General features: G+C 38.4%; 2 protein-coding genes across 3 annotated transcripts in view; both read left to right on the top strand.

Moving 5' to 3' along the window:
* The first annotated feature begins 896 nt into the window (after nucleotides 1-896).
* Nucleotides 897-7,490, top strand: ndufv2 (NADH:ubiquinone oxidoreductase core subunit V2). The gene is made up of 8 exons (XM_040144723.1): nucleotides 897-1,061; nucleotides 1,965-2,027; nucleotides 3,353-3,415; nucleotides 4,063-4,179; nucleotides 4,387-4,555; nucleotides 4,979-5,088; nucleotides 7,113-7,189; nucleotides 7,291-7,490. Exons 1-8 carry the CDS (start codon nucleotides 1,020-1,022, stop codon nucleotides 7,382-7,384), a joined length of 735 nt encoding a protein of 244 aa, XP_040000657.1. The 5' UTR covers nucleotides 897-1,019; the 3' UTR covers nucleotides 7,385-7,490.
* A 1,307-nt stretch (nucleotides 7,491-8,797) lies between these two features.
* Nucleotides 8,798-18,772, top strand: part of ankrd12 (ankyrin repeat domain 12) — a 40,878-nt gene continuing 30,903 nt past the window's right edge. Inside the window, exon 1 of one of the 2 annotated variants that reach the window (XM_040144702.1) lies at nucleotides 8,798-9,446. The gene's annotated coding sequence lies outside the window, so the exon portion shown is untranslated. The remainder of the gene's footprint in view (nucleotides 9,447-18,772) is intronic. The other variant, XM_040144703.1, reaches the window with a different exon arrangement.

Genomic DNA, 18,772 nt, shown 5'->3' with positions numbered 1-18,772 from the left:
GACTGAGAGCTAGCAAAGAAAATCCCTCATTCCCACAATATTTTACTGTGGCAGACTGCATTTCCTTAATTATATGTATGTATATTGTAGTATTTTATAGGCTTTTATTTACTTCAGTTGCACAATACATAGTGTTTTTATAAGGATTTGCTTCAAGAGTTCTTTAGGCCAGATGAATATATATATAACCATTGCTTAACTTTTATCCTCTGACTCTGTCAACATATGTCATTGTCACAATGTACTATATAAATGTCTTTCAAAAACCTTTGAGTGTCACATTTTTGCTTTGTCGTATTGTATTTTCATCCATTTAAAAAATACATGAAAAGAAGGCGACTTAAATTTAGTGTTACTGACAAAAACAAAACTAAAACTAGGAATAATCCAATTACTAAATAAAAAAGGTAATATAAGTCCTTATGTCTATTACAAATAATTATAATGCCTCAATATTTGAAGAATGAATTGTAGTTTTATTTAATACATTTTTTTAATTTAATAACCGGTGAATAGTGTATCCACAAAATATCTTGAAATATTTTCATTTATCCATTACATTCCATCTCCTAACTGCAATTTGTTGTATTCATCTTAATTAACATCTCATTTTATCTTACTATTTGGATTTTATCCTTGCTTTACTGAGAAGCAGTGTTTGGCATTGTTTTTAAGTTAAACAAGAGTTATGACTACATTACATTTCATTATCAAGATATGTAATATCATCAAATATCTGCTGTTTTTATAATTTGGAATATCTGTCCCTAATAAACGCTGGTAAACATGCAACGTGAACTATCATTCAGGTTACACAACATAGCTCAGAGGAAATGTCCAAATGGCTGTTGGCATCGTTTGTTTTCGATCTCAAATTCCAATCTGGGATCGACTGAGTGACGCCATGACTGACGCGACGCCAGACCAACTTAATCGAGCGTGATAACGCTTGTGTTGATGTTGGCCGCTGCTTTCCCGTCCATACTGTAACGCACAGGGACCAAACTTCAAGCCTCAGAATGTTTTTCTCTGCTGCTCTTCGCTCTGCAGTGTCGCAGACGGTATGGTTGTGATATTCTTTATCATCATGGGCAAAAGTTTAAATGCATTTTTCGATAATTTGGAGGGACAGCGGTGTGACTTCTCACAAGGGCAAGCAGCGGCGTAGGCCGCTAAGCTAACTAGCGTTGGGTAACAGTAGCATGCTAGCTAGTTTAGCCTTTTGCTGTCAGACATTTACAAGGTGATTATTCGACAGATGAGCAATACAAAGATGTCTCTATGAACAGTAGAAGTATTTATCTATTGGAATTAGCTTTACTTTGGTCGTTTACCTGACATCGACTCCCACTTTGATATTTGATGGGGCGAAAGTGTGAGTTCTGCGTTTAAACACGTAACTCTCACTTAATGTTGCATCTGTACATGGCAAAGCATTTAAATAACCAGGTGTATTTAGTAAAACACGGCAACAAGAGAGGTGGTTAACAAACCAACATCAGTCTTATATTCTTATATGGCTATCCTCTATTTCAATCGAGTGCCATATAAAGATTTAAGTCAATACTACTAATAATCGACATATTTTGTGATTGTGTGGATAGTTTATTTAAACATGTACCTTTGCATTAATGCTCCAGCTATGTGTAGGTGAAGGCATCCCATGTTGTGATGGTTTAAGCTTCTTACAGTTATATAGATAAATAAAATAACGAGAACAGTCAGATGATGATCTTTTTAATTGTGCAGGTAATTGTGGTATGATTTGCGATCAAAATATGGAAAACAGCTTTAAGAATTATGCATAATTATGTCAAAGGACTTTCTACACTTTTTGGAGGTAGACAATGGTAGTTTCCTGTCAGAAGTAAAACATACCTGCAAAAACTCCCTCTCTTGGGAAGTCAAAGTATCATTCACACATTACCAGGTATTTTATGTCTTCTTTCTCTCTCTGGCTGCAGGCCAGGCAGGTCAGGAGTCTGCATCGGTCTGCAGCGCGTGCTGGAGCTGGTGGCATCTTTGTGGTGAGTTACAGTTTCTTTGCCAATAACAAAGAAGTTGGATACAGAGTAGCCACCAGTGCTGTGTAGTCAGGCTTAATTGTTTAAGATCTGTTGAACACCAATATTGGCTTTCAGTGTTGAAATGGACATTTGATAGATACAGTGATACAGATACAGCAGCTAATGAGGGAACTCGTAATTATTGTATTAAGAATCTATTGTCATTCTGTGAGTGTGCTTAAGCCAGAATCTGTTAGATAAATGGTCCTAAATATTCCTTTTTAATTCTGTCAGGGAGATTTCATTCTGGCTCTTAAATCAGAGACGACTTTTGCATGGGAAAGCAGTGAAAGCACTGAGCTTAGTAAATACATTTCAAATGGGCAAAGAAAACATGCTGTTGCTGGGTCTCTTGAAATTAGATTAAACAACTTGAGTAAATCAAAATCAGCTGTCTTCCCTTCATTCCTTGTTTTTTATTTGGGGGACTGTGGTGTTAATTGCCCATCTAACTTAGTTATTACCTCTCTGAAGTCTGTTGTAGGTTTTTTGACATTTGCCTTGGCGGAGGTCTGTGCTCTGAGTGCCCTTCTAGTTTTTATTAGTTTCAAAGTTAATTCCCTGGTAAATCCAATGTGTAAATTTGATCAATGCATAACTCAGCAATATGTCTCTGCTTCCATTCTTGCTTAAATACTCCCAGAGGTATCCATTTTCCAAAAGCTACTGATCCATCCAGGGAGCTGCCTTTAGAGCCTGTTACAGCCATGCGGTGCAACAAAAACATTACGTGACATTCAAATGTAATGGAAACATGCCATGGTTTCATAGTCTCTTGGTAGTAAATATGTTTTTGATCTGTGATCGGACAAAAAAAAGTATGGCTGAATTGTCTTTGAGTCATTCCTCTTTAACAAGGAATATTTTTGACATCTTTAACGTCAAACACCATTAAATTTCAAGTTGTTCTTTTTCTTAATTGATTAAAGGATATTTGCTGCTCACAAGGGGGCAGTGTGTGCAGAAGCAGAAATAACTGTAATGTGCCTAGTCTTGTCAATGGTCTGATAGTGGCACTGGTTTCTCCCTTGGGGCTCACATGATGCGTTATTCATATTTTATCAGATACTATTAGATTGTGATCATAAGCCTTTTACTCACACATGAAAGTGGTAATTGTCCAGTAAAAAATTAATCTATAATGGCATCTTCACATTTTGAACGCCTGTGAACACAATTTGAAATAAAGTGGTTGATCAATGTTATTTAGGATGACTAAGGATTATTAAACATTAGATGTAAATAATGTTAACTGTCCTATAACAACCTGGTCTTTCTGTTTTTAGCACAGAGATACTCCCGAGAACAACCCTGATACTCCTTTTGAGTTCACTGAGGAAAACCAAAAAGTAAGACTGACATCTGTGCTGAGCAGTACATGTAGGGATGCACTGTTTTTTGTTGTTGTTTTTTTTTAAGCCTGCACCAATATCTGACATTTCCCACCTGTATTTGCTGATTCCAATATGCATTGTTGTTTTAAACTTTGATGCTGATTTCAGATATACCTATCTTATTTTCTTTTACAGTGATAGTTTTATTTTGTTTCTAATTTGACAGTTGTATAGGAGTCCCACACCCTTTTTAAGCCAGTTTCTGTTTGACTAGTTTCATCCAAATTATATATTTTCCTATAGTTTTTCACTTTCCCCCCCCTTAAAAGTCTGAAACATGAAACTGTGATTTTCTGTCCATATTTTGTTAAATGGGTACTTGACACTGTACTAGACAGTAAAACATGAGCACCTCGTTACCAGCAAGATTAAACAAGGATTATTTTATCTTAAAATTCATATTACCTTTTGAAGCTGATCTGAGAAGGTAATGCTTTTATATTAACATTGTTTTACAGTTTAAATTTATCTAACCGTGAATAAATTAAGTCCAAAAAAGCAATGCAATGATTCTGTGAGCAAGTTCACATCCAATGGAAGCTTATCTTTTTTTTTTTTTTTTTTTTTCCTCCTTCTCTTTTTCCCTCTCTTTTTCCCTATAGAGGATTGAGGCAATAATTTCAATGTACCCTGAAGGACACAAGCAAGCAGCCACCATCCCGGTGTTGGATTTAGCCCAGAGGCAACATGGATGGCTTCCCATCTCTGCCATGAACAAGGCACAGTGATTCCTCTGAAATTTTGTTTTACAGCTGTGTGATGACAATTTTGATTTTTCTAATCCTTGAAAAAAATCAGTTGGACAACATTTTATCCAACAGCATACTACATACATAGCATGTCTGGTGTTGTAAGGACTATACAGCACCAGGTCTTTTGTGTCATGTAAGGGAACCTCACTGAATTTTGTAATTCTTTTCACTCAGGTCGCTGAGGTGCTGGAAATCCCTCCAATGAGAGTGTATGAAGTAGCGACATTCTATACGATGTTCCTGCGTCAGCCTGTGGGAAAATACTTCATTCAGATCTGCACAACAACACCCTGCATGCTCTGCAACTCAGACAGCATCCTGGAGGCCATCCAAAACAAACTGGGTAAGAGAGCCATTTTCCATTTTATGGCGGCACACCAATGAAGAGATGGAGGCGCAGATGAAAACAATCTGGTTTTTTTTTATTGTGTATATTTGAGATAAACAGAGATTGGGAACAAACATGTAAATAAACACTTGTCAGTGCTATTCAAACAACAACAAGCTGTAGCAGCACAAGAAGACTGAAGCTGCAAGACTGATATCAAGCCAGATGACTGCTAACATCCTTCACTCTGTGTGGCATTTAATAAAGCACACTCCTATTTGTTTGTTCGTTCAGTCAACCAAATAGTGAGGTTTTATTTTTTGTTATAACTTGCATATAGTGTTACAGCTGTGTATTGTCAGGTGGTACCACTTGAGTTCTGCTGGTTGTTAGGAGATTAGCTACATACATAGCATGTCTTCATTTGTTTCTCCACAGGTATCAAGGTTGGAGAGACTACTCCAGACAAGATGTTCACATTAATAGAAGTGGAATGCCTAGGTGCCTGTGTGAATGCTCCAATGGTCCAGATCAATGACAACTATTACGTGAGTGGAAACGCTGTCCTTACTGAACATTATAACTAAATTAGAAAAATTAGATTAAAGCCTGAAATTAGTTTTGCAAAGAATGTCTGCAAAGAGTGCATCTTTCAGCCCTTTTTCTGAAATGCAACATCTTTTCCGAAATGCAACCTTTTTTCCCTTTAGAAGCCAGTTTAGGTGTGGTACAGTCTAAAAATGCACAGGCTTAAAAGAAACAAACTGGGGGGGGGGATGAAAACCGTGACAGAACTGGAGACCATCTTTTGATTGAATCACACCAGCCGCAATGTCTGTCAACATGTTAACAGTCAAATCCACGGGTACTCAATAGTCAATTCGACATTATTATTACATGACTACTCAGTAGTCATTACTATGTAATTACATGAGTGCTCAGTCATTACTACGTTATTACCTGGGTACTCAGTAGTCATTTTGACATTATTATTACTAAGTTATTACATTACAACTCAGTAGTCATTACCATGTTATTACATGAACTCTGCCTTTATTTTCATCTCAACTACACACCTGTAAAGTATCGTGACTGTATCTTGCCCAATTGTGCCGCTATTTTGCTGACAAAATCTGTCCACAGACAGACAGACACAAACACCTGCCAAATTACTCAAAATCCCCTCTGAGGTAGTTTCCACTACAGTAGGTGTGTCCAGGACCACATTCAGTGCACACACAGAGAGGGAGAGACAGAGAGGGAGAGAGGGGGGGGATTTGTACTTCTCTCTTTGTGAGGACACTAATTGACATTATGCCATCCAACCTGAACCCTCAAACAGACCAGTTCAAAATTGAGGACTGGCCAAAATGTCCTCATTTTCCCCAAAATGTTGTGTAAAAAGTTTTTACACACACACAGAATCACAAGGTGAAATAAAAACAATACCAGACACGCTGTCGTGGCTCATAAAAGTAATCTATCTTAAATTAATAATGATATAGCTGGAATAACAATGGTGTCTCATCCATGAACTCAGTTTGAAAAAGGATTAACTTTAAGGCAGGTGTGATATGAAAAGCTTGCCTTTTGGATTTATGATTTAACATTATGTGAAAATAAAGCTGCACTCAATTGCAGCAATTCAGTTATTGCAAGGTGAGCACACGTGGATCACCCAATCAAAGTACATGTGATTGAGAGGAGAGAAGGTTTCTCTTAACATCAAAAATTGCTGAGGTGTGATCATTAGAGGTAGAAAAGGTACGATGTGTTAACAGCAAAAGTAAGGCATTTTATGTGTATAATTATCACTCAGAAATACTTGTAGTCTTTGGTTATTAGATTAATTCGGTCAAATAATTAAAAGCACTATCTAGCGTTAATTTGGTTGTGTGGGGAAAAAAAAAAAAAAAAGTTTCGAGTCTGTCCTAAGGCAGACTAGCTATACATTGGGTTTGTGAGTTAAAAACAAATTAAAGGTGAGTTATTTTACAAATGTAACCTCTTTAGTGCTGACTGCAGTCAAAATCTGTCAATGAACTGAGCTGACAAGTAAAGCCAGTCCCATTATTTTTTATATTTAGCACTGTAAGAGCAAGTAGTTCACAAATGACTTACTACAAGTTAACAATAAATGTGAATGTGACAACAACCGTCGCCGTATCTAATGCAGTTCTGGGACTCGGTAATTAAGAGCACCAAATGATCTGCTGTTTTAAGGTGCTGTTTCAGCAAAAATGATTGTGATGTCTGACAGTTATTTTGAAATTTGAAAACTGTTATTATTTAAGGAAATCTGGCCATTTTGACTGGCATTGTTTTTAGAAGAAGCTGTGATCACCAAACTCCTTTTAATTGAATAAGTAGCATTTAAAGTATCGCCTCCCCAATTTCCAACCCCTTCTATAGAATTTAATTTGATAGGCAGGACAGGGTCTTCATACAAGTTGAAAGATGTGAAATTAAAAACTGTTAAGACCTTTACAATCCCGCACAAGACCACTAGCAATGGAAAGCAGTGCACTATGCTGCTTTCTTCTCATTTATCCTGCTTTCTTCTTGTTCCCAGGAGGACCTTACACCTAAGGACATTGAGGACATTATTGATGAACTTAAAGCAGGCAAAGTCCCACCACCAGGACCCAGGTACAATTAATTTATATATTTTTCAGTTTCATCTCACTGACATAACTATATGTACGCTGGCTGCATGTTAAGATGTATTTTTTTTCCCCATTTTTCCACAGGAGCGGGCGTTTCTCCTGTGAGCCTGCAGGAGGATTGACTTCTCTGACAGAGCCTCCTAAAGGACCAGGCTTCGGTGTTAGAGCGGATCTGTAGACATTTTCGGCTGTCGTCTGCTTTTTTCAAAAGGAACTTGTTCCCGAATCTGATATTATGTTTAACTCAAACATATTGTGTAAATAAATTGTTCATGTACCTCTGCTCTAGGTGTCAACTTGTCACTTTCAGGGATTCCAACAAGGAGAATGTAATATAATTGTAAATAGATGTAATGGGAGAGATCATATATTTATATTTTGCCCTATGAGAACAACTACAACATTTGCCAGGCACACTGAACAATAGAGCTTGATATATCAATATATATGTATTTTCTGGAATTATTAATAATCTGGTATTTTCCAGAAATAGTTGTATCATTCTGCTATGTCTTTTCCTGGCTTTAGCTATTGCAGGTAATGTCATCCTACGGTTGCTGACTGACATTCGAATGAGTTGACGGTCATCCCGGTCAGTGGAGTCGTTTTCGCCCTCTGCCGGTCTTTGTTGTCCCCAATGTCTGCTGCCGTACCTTGTTAGTATGAACTGCCGTATTAGAAATTTTAAGGATGGAAGCAACCTCACGCTCACTGTATCCCTCTGCCAGTAAAGCAGAATTGAACCCTTCTTTTCCTCCCTCAAAACTTTTCTTTTGGCATGGGTCAATAGTTATTTTTTGATTCCAATTACTTTTGCGGTACTAATAGCACTGTTTTTGCCATCCAGCTGGTCCTATGGCAAGAGGACAGTGATGACCACAGCAGTGGTTTTTATACTTTTTCCTCGTTAAATAAGATTTGGTTCAGGTGATCACCTAACCAGTACCGCATTGAGTAGAATGAGGTGTGCTTGTGTTGGAATTCAACAGACACTGGAATGGAAGTCATACATGTAGAGATACTGATTTCAGAAAAAAATTGGAGTGGTCTCTTAATTTTTTCCAGAGCCGTATCTTTAATTGTGAACAAATAGATGTTTCTTATTGTGATTATCACTAGCTAGAACTAAACTGGAGAAATCTTGAATTTGTGTTTTAGCTAGCATTGATTTAAATGAAGATATTTACAATTCAAATACAATTAAATTGTGGATATAATGGAGGCCACAGCTTAAAGGCAAAAGTAACTTAGGTCTCTTTAGCCATGTTAAATCAGTATTTCGAGTAGCTGTGCATGAATTCCAGTTATCTTGAAAATGTATCCGGTCTTGCTATTATATTATAGACCTTCCTGCACTGCAATCAACAGCATAGCTCCCTTCCTACAACTGCTCCTGTCATTTCCATCCCGCCCCGGTGGCGTTTTCGAGTCTCGCCGGTTCCCCCTCCCCCACTCCGGTTTCCTCTTGCGACTTTCAAGGCTGCTCTGCAACATACAATATTATGCACCACCACGCATGCGCGTAGTAGCTACCATGATGCAAATGTCACTGCGCAACCAATTCAAAGCTGGCCGATAATAAGAATTGGCGGGCCGAAAGGGGGAATTGACGCAATCGGTTCATTAATGAAAACTTTGGCCAAAGTGTGCGGCCGTGCTCGGAAGAAAGAAAGGAAGACGGGGACAGCCATTCCTCCGTCAACCTCAGCCGCGATCTTCGAGAAAGTTCGCACTGACCGCAACACAGCAACGGAAAAGATGACGTCAAGTGCCCATTACTGTTCTCCCTCTCCAGTCCTTTCAGACCAGATTCACACGACAAAAGCCGTCTGCGCACGTCGCAGACGCCACTAGCTGACAAAATATGAAAGCGCAGAGAATACTGTTAACAATAAAGGCGCGTGTTTATTCGCAGCATCGCTAAAATGAAAGTTAAATCGTTTGACACATACCCATCTACAGTATATCCAGCAGACGGAGACCTTATAAGCTCGGTGGGGCTCAGGCGGTCACATGACTGTCCCCGGCCAATGGGAACGACGCTTGCATGTTTTGCTAGGCTTTTCTCGGAGAGGACGGGCGACGAACGGCTGGGATGTTTTCAAAACCAGCGATGAACGTCACACAGCCGTAGGCTACGGTTAACGTCCAATATTTAGGAAATAACTGTTTATATAGCGCAATATTCACATATAGCAAAACCCGAATGAGTCGATTGGAACGTGTAACCTCGATTAAAGGTAAGCGCAAAACAAGGTTTGTTGTTTCATTGCGTCGGATCATGAGGGGCAAAAATCCCAGTTAACGAATAGTTAGCCACCTGGCTACTGCGAGCGGGCTAACGTTAAGCTAACTTGACGTAAACTGCGTGCGAAGATGGAATGTTATGTGTTTGCGTGGGCTTGGTGTAGTTGTGCGCCACGTGCGTTACACACACTGACTGCTTTCTCTGCGCCAACTAAAATTTCACCCTTATCTGCTTTTAATTAGTCGCTGCGTCTCAATCAGGAGTACAGAGAGCTGATAGGAAAATGTCGGGGCGAAGCAGAGTGAGCTGTTTTAGCCCCAGCCAGCCAGCCAACCAGCCAGCCAGCCAGCCAGCCAGCGAAGCTGTGTAGGGCTGGGAACGAACTAGCTAGCTAGATTAAGCGCTGGGGAGGGGGGACGTTGTGAGGGCAGCGGAGGGGCTGCAGTGGGCTTTTGTCTCAGGCTGTACTGTGCTCTCGTGTTGAATATTGCCGTTAAAACATCAAACCTGAACTTGATTTCTCCTCATGTCGTTAACACAGTGACAGCACACAACATATTTACTTGTGGAACCCATTTTAGGACATAAAATAATGAGACCTTACGTTTACTAACCATGGTCAAGTTGAAAATTTTAGCGCTCAACAACATATTGCTGGCTGTGTATTGAAGGCAAACACGAGCGACATTACCGTGAGGTGGGTGGCGGTGTCTGCATTGATCCAGCCAACGCCACTGTTTATTTACACACATCACAGATTCAGACATGGTAGCAATCAAATTAAGCGTAATATATAGTTATGAATTGCCGATGCATACAAGGAACTAGCATAGCTTGAATAACCAGGAGTTTTTGCGCCTCCCAGCCAGTGACTGTGACATCTTGGGGGTGTGTTGCCTGATACAAAAGCTGCCTGTTTTTAGATGGCTGTCCGTGCAACGACCGCTCTGAACCATTAAAACGTCAGCCTGAAATTTCAAAATACTTCAAGTTAAAGTGCTGTTTTTTGTAGAGGCAGTATTTATATACACTTAAATTAATCCTATGAAACCCTCCTGTATACCACAAGAAGTACCAAATTGTGGTAGTATTACCAATATTTTAAATACTATTCTGCTCCTCTCTCTCTCTCTCTCTCTCTCTCTCTATAGATATATATAGATATAGATAGATATAGATATAGATATAGATATATATATAGGCCATGATCAGTGAGTTATTATTTAATTAACTCCATTATAGCAAGAAAACAAGCTTGTTATACTGACATCAAAATATTTCTCTCATAACCATGAAAAAGCAACAGTAAAAAATATGAATCCATGCTCTTCCAGGGCTCCATATTAGATTTCATGTAAAATTAACATTTGACCAGTCACTAAAGGCATTATCAGCCACAGTAGGTGTTTGAATACAAGAGATCGTCTAGATACCTCCAAAGGAAAACTGCCTATTGGCTTGTGAAAATTGAGTCATCAAAGCAAACCAACATTTGGCCATTTGCTGTTGTTAATTTCATCCTGTACATTGTGTGGCAGTTGGGTGGCGGCAGCAGTCTGTGTTTTTTGTCTAATTGGTCAGCACCTATATTCTCTCACAGTACCATGGAATCAAAAGAGTTTTGCATCTAAAACTACAGACTACTACCTTGTCTTTTCCTCATTATCACACCTTAAACCAGAGAGTAGGCGCAAATTCCCAAATTTTTCTGTGGTGGTATACTTTGGCTTGAATGACAGCCTGCTTGCTTTTGGTTTTCCATGACACATCATTAGTTGACATTACTAATCTAAGGCACAGGATTTACTACCCATCATATTTAGTCCTCGATGGACTAGGAAATGCATATGTGCTATAATTACAAAGAGCTTTAGAAGTAATCTTGTTCATTTGACATTTATTATTTCTGAAACTCAACAGCTATTCAACAGATATTTGAAGAGAGCAAAGCTTCAATTTATGTGTTCTCAAAGTATTAAATTATTTATTTATTTATGTAAATACAACGGTAAACATAAGTGTTGCTACTATAGCCCTTGCTGTGCAGAAACTATGGACTGATTTATATAAATATATCCTATTTTTCTTCTGCTAGCATAATGGTGTTTCAGGTTTAATCATGGTGTCTGCTGACAGGGTTGATGGTCTGCACAGCCAGTTTGTAGTTAATTGTATGTAGTGGGATTAGCAGGATTTTCGCTAGTGTAATCTGATTCAATCACTTTACCAAACGTGTTTTATGGGTCTCTGTAGGTATGTATTGTTTTTGTTGCCCAAGATGATTTTGTGCTAATATCCAAATACTCAACTACGGTTCTAAAACACATAGAACAAAAGGATGGGTAAAGATGCTGCAGGTGTACTTGGCAACTGCGGATGCATCAGATGGTAATTTGTCTGAGAATAATTGAGACCTCCCAAATGACTAAAGGTTGTAGTGTGGGAAAAGGGTTAGGACAAATAATAGAAATTGCAATATACCACCAGACAGTTTCTTGCAATGCATTATGGGTATACTGGCATCAGCATTGCAGTGCCTTTTTTGTTGTGTCATTGAAATGTTTTACTTTATGGCGGTTCACTCTTCTGCCAGTTTATGGGTGGGTGACATTGACATGATGGCATATGTGTTTATGTTGCCTTGTGTGTAGAGAAGGCTACATTTCTAAACCTCTTTTTGAGCCTCTGTGGGATTGAAAGCTCTTCAGAATGCACGGTATAAATAGTATGTTGTTGATTTCTATGTAATTTTGTGTTTTTAGGGCTATATTTAACTCATTTGTTGCACTAATATCGTGATACATCTTGTACCTATGTATGGATCAGATTTTCACTCAATTCCTTGGAAAATATTTGATGCATATTAAACATATTTTATTGACTGATATGGGATGTCGCATCAAGTTAGCACAACAAAAAAGGCACATTTATATATATGTTTTATTTCATAAATAGATATCTAGGGCTGCAACTAACGTTTTTTTTCATTATTGATTAATCTGCCCATTACTTGTGTCATTAATCCTTTAGTCTATAAAATGTCAGTAAACAGTGAAAAACGTTGATTTCAGTCCAAGGTGAGATCTTCCGATGTCTTACTTTGACTGACATTTTTTCAGAGGAGTTTGTACTGGTGTCTTGTTCAAAAGAAGTTAAGCTGACTTCGAGGCTTTCAGCGCCGGATTTGAGAGTATTGGGGCAGTGAACGCAAAGGTATTGCTCTGCCCTGCGTTTCCATCACCCTTCTTTGTTTCCATAACAGTTATGTTAAGTTTTACAGCCTGCCATGTGGTTACCCTGTGTTGCTCTGTCCACAATGTCAGAAGTGCAGTGTTTCAACTGACAAAATGAGATTCAACTCAGGAGGTTTATGACTAATATGAATCAGTGATGTTTAGGGGCAGCCCGACGTACATCCTTTTCTAAAATGTCGACACATTTGTTTTTTCAGATAAGGAGCATATTCAGCATATTTCTTTCTGGAATGGCTTGTTCTGGTTATTGTACTTTGACTACTTCTGTTGTTTGTATGGCACATCCACTGTGCTTCACGGGCATCAAAGACAAATGTCAAATGACATGGTGCCCACGCGTGTTGCACTTTAGGTTTGAACCAGTACCTCTCTGACAAAAGTGGTATTTATAACATGACCACTGTACTGAAATACAGTGCCATTACAGTGCACTTTAATACCATTGTGCATTGCTGTACTGTACATGTGATTAAACGTATTGCATAGTTATATGGCACACACTTTAAAAAATTGTGGAATATACTTGGGCTGCAACTAATGATGATTTTCATTATTGATTTAATATGTCGATTTATTTTCTAGATTAATCACTTATTCACTACACATCAGTATAAAATACCAGACAATAATGAAAAAAAACCATTTATGTTTTCCTGAAGTCTACAGTGAGTTCATCAAATTGCATATTTTCAAGGGCTAATATTCCAAAACCAAAAATATTGAGTTTTATATTCACTAAGACAAAAAAAGCAGGAAATCTTCTAACCTGAGAAGTTGGACCTAGAGAACATTTGATATTTTTGCTCGAAATTTAACTTGAATGATTTTTTTCATCAGAATAGTTGACAGTTATTTTTCTGTTGACTGACTAATCGACTAATTGTTTCAGCTGTAGGATACACAGCTCACATATAGCCAGATGGAGGCTGTGCCCAAACATTGAGGCCTCACCCATTTAATCTGGGATGCTGCCACTATCTGTCATTTATATACAAAATTGTTTTCTCTCAAACTCCAACAGGTAACACTCCCTGAGGAGGTGGGGGATTCTGGCAGTTTTGATTGCCTTGTTAGCTTCATCATATTGTAATTTAAAGTGATACTACAACAAGCAATGCCATATGGTGCTGCAACTACTGCTAAATATTGCTTTCAAACTATGTGCCTTTGACTGTCATGGCCAGCTGATTAATGCCACCATTAAATCTCCATGCATACCACATGTATAGGGTGAATTTAACAATAGCCAGTGTCCAAATATTGGTTGACCTTGACTGGTAACCGTCAGTTTCACAAACCAGTTTGCAAGTATCATCTTTTGAAGTCTGACATATTCCCACAGCAGAATGTGACCTGTTGTGCAATATTTTAGTCAGGGTTGGTGTTGGAGAAGTTAATTTTCTCCTCCTCCATTTTTAGCAGCGTTTTATTGGCTGAGTCATTTTGATCGTGTTTTTGTTGCTCCTCCAAAGCCTTTCCTTTCACTATTACCCATCCATATTTCTCTCAGACAATAGATTTGTTTTTATTGCCAACATTGCATTGTAAACAGTTTGTCACTGAGCATTTGTTTTGATGGAAGGATCTTCCCAGTAACACAAATGCCCTGTAATTGTGTAACATTGAGACTAAATACATGCATGATGGAAACTGAGATTTTAAAACCCATGGAAAAATAACTAGCTACTCAATATGTGACGTATTCTCCTCCAAAATGTAGTTGCCACTGGGTCTTGGTTTCCATTTGCTATCTAACTTGGTCTTATGATGTACTATGATTTTGAATTATCTTTGGTGCAGTGCAGACATTATGAAGTCACTAATTTGTTAGTTGATCAACAGAAAATCAGGCAATTCAAGTAAAAATTTAATATTATCCGGATATAGCTTCACAGAAAGTGAGCTATTTGCTTTTCTACATGAAATTTTCAGTTTTTTTTGCTGATAGTGGAAGTAATTTTGAGAGAATTTTTTTTTTCTCTCGCCAGAAAATAATATATTGTATCGTAAGATAATTATAAGCCTATTAATCAGTCAATGGAAGAAGTGGATAAATGAAATGATAATGCCAATACTGATGTATAATTGTTGCCTGAAGTAAATCATGACATTATGCCAAGGAGTAGATTTGGTCAGTTAAAAATATTATTTTCTCCGTCTGTCATGGCAATGATTAGTGCCAACATTCATCCTCTGATCACACTTGGATGTATTGAGTGACAGGTCTGGATGCACAAAAATCCTGATTTTCCTTTAATTTCTGCCAGATCATGAAAATCAGATGAGGGAGGGTCTGCAGTCACATCAATTTTACATGTGCAGTCGACTCAGATGTTCATACAAACAGGAAGAGGGGGAAGTGCCAATAAGCAAAAGAAATACACCCTCAAGAGGTGCATAATGGACAGTTTGATTTTGAAGTATGTACCATTAACACTGTCTTCACAACCTGATGTCCAGTCACAATTAAATGGCAAATTTGCTAAATTATTTTTAAACCATTTCAAGATTTCCCTGCCTGGTACACACTAGCATAGGGAGGACCTACTGTATGTGTAACTGGGAAATACCATGGCTGCTATAGGCTTTCCAGACAAACTATAAGCCTCTTAGTTAGAGACCAGGGTATTGACGAAGGTGCTGTACAGCAGGAACAATTATGCAACGACATACAATATTCCCAATTGTGTGTATTTGTGTATTTTTCATTGCGATGGATTTGTTTTTTAGTTTTCAGGATGGATGGATAAGACATAACATGCTTTGCCATCTTATTTTTATGTCATTAATTTGCTCTTGTGCATAAGGAAATACCAATTTTTAACAGCTTTTATAATTTATTGCATACCTTAACAGACTGATCGATATTTTCCTATCAAAAGTTTTTGTACGTCGTGCATGATTTTTGGTGGTATAAGTAACTTAAGAAAAGTAAATTAAAAGGTGGCAGAGTAGGAAACTGACCTTCACAATGAGGTGGAAGCGGTGGGGTATCAATGCAGATCAGTGGAATGGAAAAGAAAGTTTTAAGCAATTTATCAGCCATTATTCTAAATGAAAAAATAGAAATGCGTATGAATGTCACACATTATGGTCTATAATGGTGAACTCAAACCTCCAGTGTGACGTTCAGTGGAGCTCAATGAATGTTTGGTCTCTTTTTATGTGAACCGTAAGAGGAGTCAGTTAGGGAGGTTCCCCTTATGCTCAAGACTAGTCTCATGAGAGATTTAGCCTAGCTGGCTATGAGATGTTTGGAGTTTTGTCTACTAGGTCTAATTTTTATGTCGTCTTGCAGCATTTTACCAGCAACACAACTGTTATTAATTCTGGCTATAGTAAAGGTATGAAATTATTGCAAGTATATCGGCCGTTTACTCTAGCATAATGCTATGAATGCAGTTCCTCTTTTGTTTTGAGTGATCACACCAGAGCCGTATCATCCGGGAAACCCCCCAAAACGGTCAGGGTTTTTGTTTTACTCTTACTTTGTTTTACCCCCTTACGAAAGACCAGTGCCTGCTTAGTGTTGTCAGTTTATTGCTAATGATCGTTGAGGTTTGTGTAGCTATTGCTTAGGAATCCTTCTAACTTGGTCATGTTGAAGGTAAATCATTCTAGAAGGTAGAGTGAAATTTGGAAAAGTTGTATTAAATGGAAAAAATCCAAAGCACAGAGAGCCAAAGGCATAAATCATCTATTTCCACTGTTCCAGACAGCTTAACTATCTGCTTTGTATCACTTTCACTTCAAGTTGTCAGCCACATTTATTGTGTGGCAGTTCAAACAAGACTGTGAAAAAGCACTAGTGCCGTTTTATGGTATGAAGTGCCTCTACCCAGGGCTGAGCTATCTGCATTTGGCTCCATCAACCGAGTATCTGCGTCTTCGAGAGGCCCAGCAAGTGTGCGTTTTGTGCATGTGTGTGTATCTGTGTGTGAAGAGGGTGGAGCCTCCTGATTACACAACATGTGCTAGCCTTTGCCAGCAGCTGAATATGTGCAGAGCGTTGTTTTTGTTTGGTACGTTGGGTGCAGTATCTCCGTGTGTAACGGCTGATGTTGCCTTGATAATCCACCATGTGCTTTTAAAGACTGTTTGTTTGTTTTGTTTTTTTTTTTTGACAATTTGAGAGTCTGTGACCTTCCTACAGGACTCTGAATACAGCATGATGATGAAAAAGTAAGGATAGAAAGAGGAAAGAAAAGCTAGGATGACAAATTATGAAGTTCAAGGTTTTTAGTTAAAAAATGAGCCCTTAAAGTTTTCCTTTATGAATGATCAATGAAAGAGAGACCAGTGTCTGTTGATAGTGTTTTTTGGAGGGGGCAATTTGACAGTGGGCGTTTGCATTCTTTATTGCCTGGCTTCTTTTACTTTACTGATGCCAAAGAAAGCAGTCATATCCTCTTTACTCTGGCTCTGTTATAGTTCAAGGGCTGGCTCAGAGCCGGGGCCTAATCTCAAACCAGTTCTGTCGCGTTTCGACAGTCAAAGAACCGGCTCTCAGCCAGGGGAACTTGCCGGGGTGGGGGTCTTTTGGGCACTGTGAAGATAAGCATCTTCACATAATTTTGAACCATTATCATTACAATATTTATAAAAATACCACACAAGTTGTTGTTGTTGTTGTAAACAACAAATAACCTCACTGATGAAGTGAGCGCTATGTCCTGAGGTAGTCCTTCACATTTTTTGTTAGTAATTGCACTGTCCACTATACAAAATAACACTGGCGAAGACTTATAGTGAATGGACTTGAACATTAATTTACTTATCCTCCTATAGCCATCTAACAATGTAACAGCGTTTGGCTGCTCACACAAATTTGTCTTCGGTTGGACTTCTGTAGACAGCTCACTTTCCCAGTGGCCACTAGTCAGCTGACTCCCTTGTCGTGAAATTTATTTTCTCTATGGCAGCAGAACTTGTCTCACCAGCCTTCAGAAACTCCTGCAGGTTAAACTGGATAAATGAAACACATTGAAGGCTGATTAACTCTGAAATCTTCACTGTAGATGGACTTGAAAACACTCACTAGCCAAGCAACATAATAAGGCTACAAATAACCCATAATGCAACACTCCACCTATAAAATGCTGTAATTACACTAGTACTCTATCCATTAAAAAATATCTATTGTAATGAATGAAAACTTAATTGTCTAGTCCTGAATTATAGTACAACCACCACTTTTTTAAGTTTCAGGAATAAAATATTGTCTTATATTAGGGCCAATACGATATCCTTTATCTCCAGAGAGGTACAGAACTCTCAGCATTGTATTTTTCTGTTCATTCGGTTTAGGCGCTAAGCAAAAATGCTTAAGTGCTGCGCCTCAGTCTTATAAAGGTAGGGATAACCGTGAATGTAGGCCCGCAAAGCTAGGAGCAACGCTTGTAAAGAGACGATGTAGTCTGCCATTTTTTATGTGCTTGGCACAACCGTTGCTGGGACAGCAGTGACGTATAAAGACGTATAGAATGATGTTATGACGTGGCTCTCTAGCCTGTGGAAAAAGCAAAACCGGTTCTTAGAAGGTGCACAGGTTGAACCAACTCAGAACTGGCACTAGCACCAGCCCAGAACTAGCACCTAGGTTTGCGTTGGTGGGAAGGGGCTATTAGTGACTATGCTTTTTGAGGGCTGAGGACCCTCCTTCTGTAAAATGCGGTAGGTTAACAAGTATTTAATTCATAGGTCAATTTCTGTGTGTGTCTTTTGATTGGTTATGTTGGATTTCCATTTCGGTGTGGCATTAAGCATGCTATTACTCTGACCTCTAACTGTTTTCTGAAATGACAAATTTGGTCAATCATTGACAGTGGTGTGATGTACTGTTCACGCTGCTTCAGTACTATGCATGCCTGTGCTTGTTATCATTTACATATGTTTAGACTAAGCTTAAGACAGCACAGCCACATATATGAAGTTTGTTTGCAAAAGGGATTGCTCACATATTTTGGGAATAGATTTTAAATTGGTTTAGGTTTGCCTGTTATCAGTTAATACATAAGCAAATATGTACAATTAGACTAGTGTAGTTGTTTGTTCAGTCAAATTT

Source organism: Xiphias gladius, chromosome 14 (assembly GCF_016859285.1).
Source record: "Xiphias gladius isolate SHS-SW01 ecotype Sanya breed wild chromosome 14, ASM1685928v1, whole genome shotgun sequence".
In the NCBI taxonomy this organism is placed as follows: Eukaryota; Metazoa; Chordata; class Actinopteri; order Istiophoriformes; family Xiphiidae; genus Xiphias; species Xiphias gladius.
This window is presented reverse-complemented; position numbering and strand designations above follow the sequence as displayed.

Bases quoted from the DNA above. Each gene is read 5' to 3' on its own strand.
- ndufv2 (XM_040144723.1), top strand. From the start codon at position 1,020: ATGTTTTTCTCTGCTGCTCTTCGCTCTGCAGTGTCGCAGACG. The intron at 3,416-4,062 runs GTAAGACTGACA...TTTTCCCTATAG, and splicing joins TCACTGAGGAAAACCAAAAA to AGGATTGAGGCAATAATTTC. The intron at 7,190-7,290 runs GTACAATTAATT...ATTTTTCCACAG, and splicing joins GTCCCACCACCAGGACCCAG to GAGCGGGCGTTTCTCCTGTG.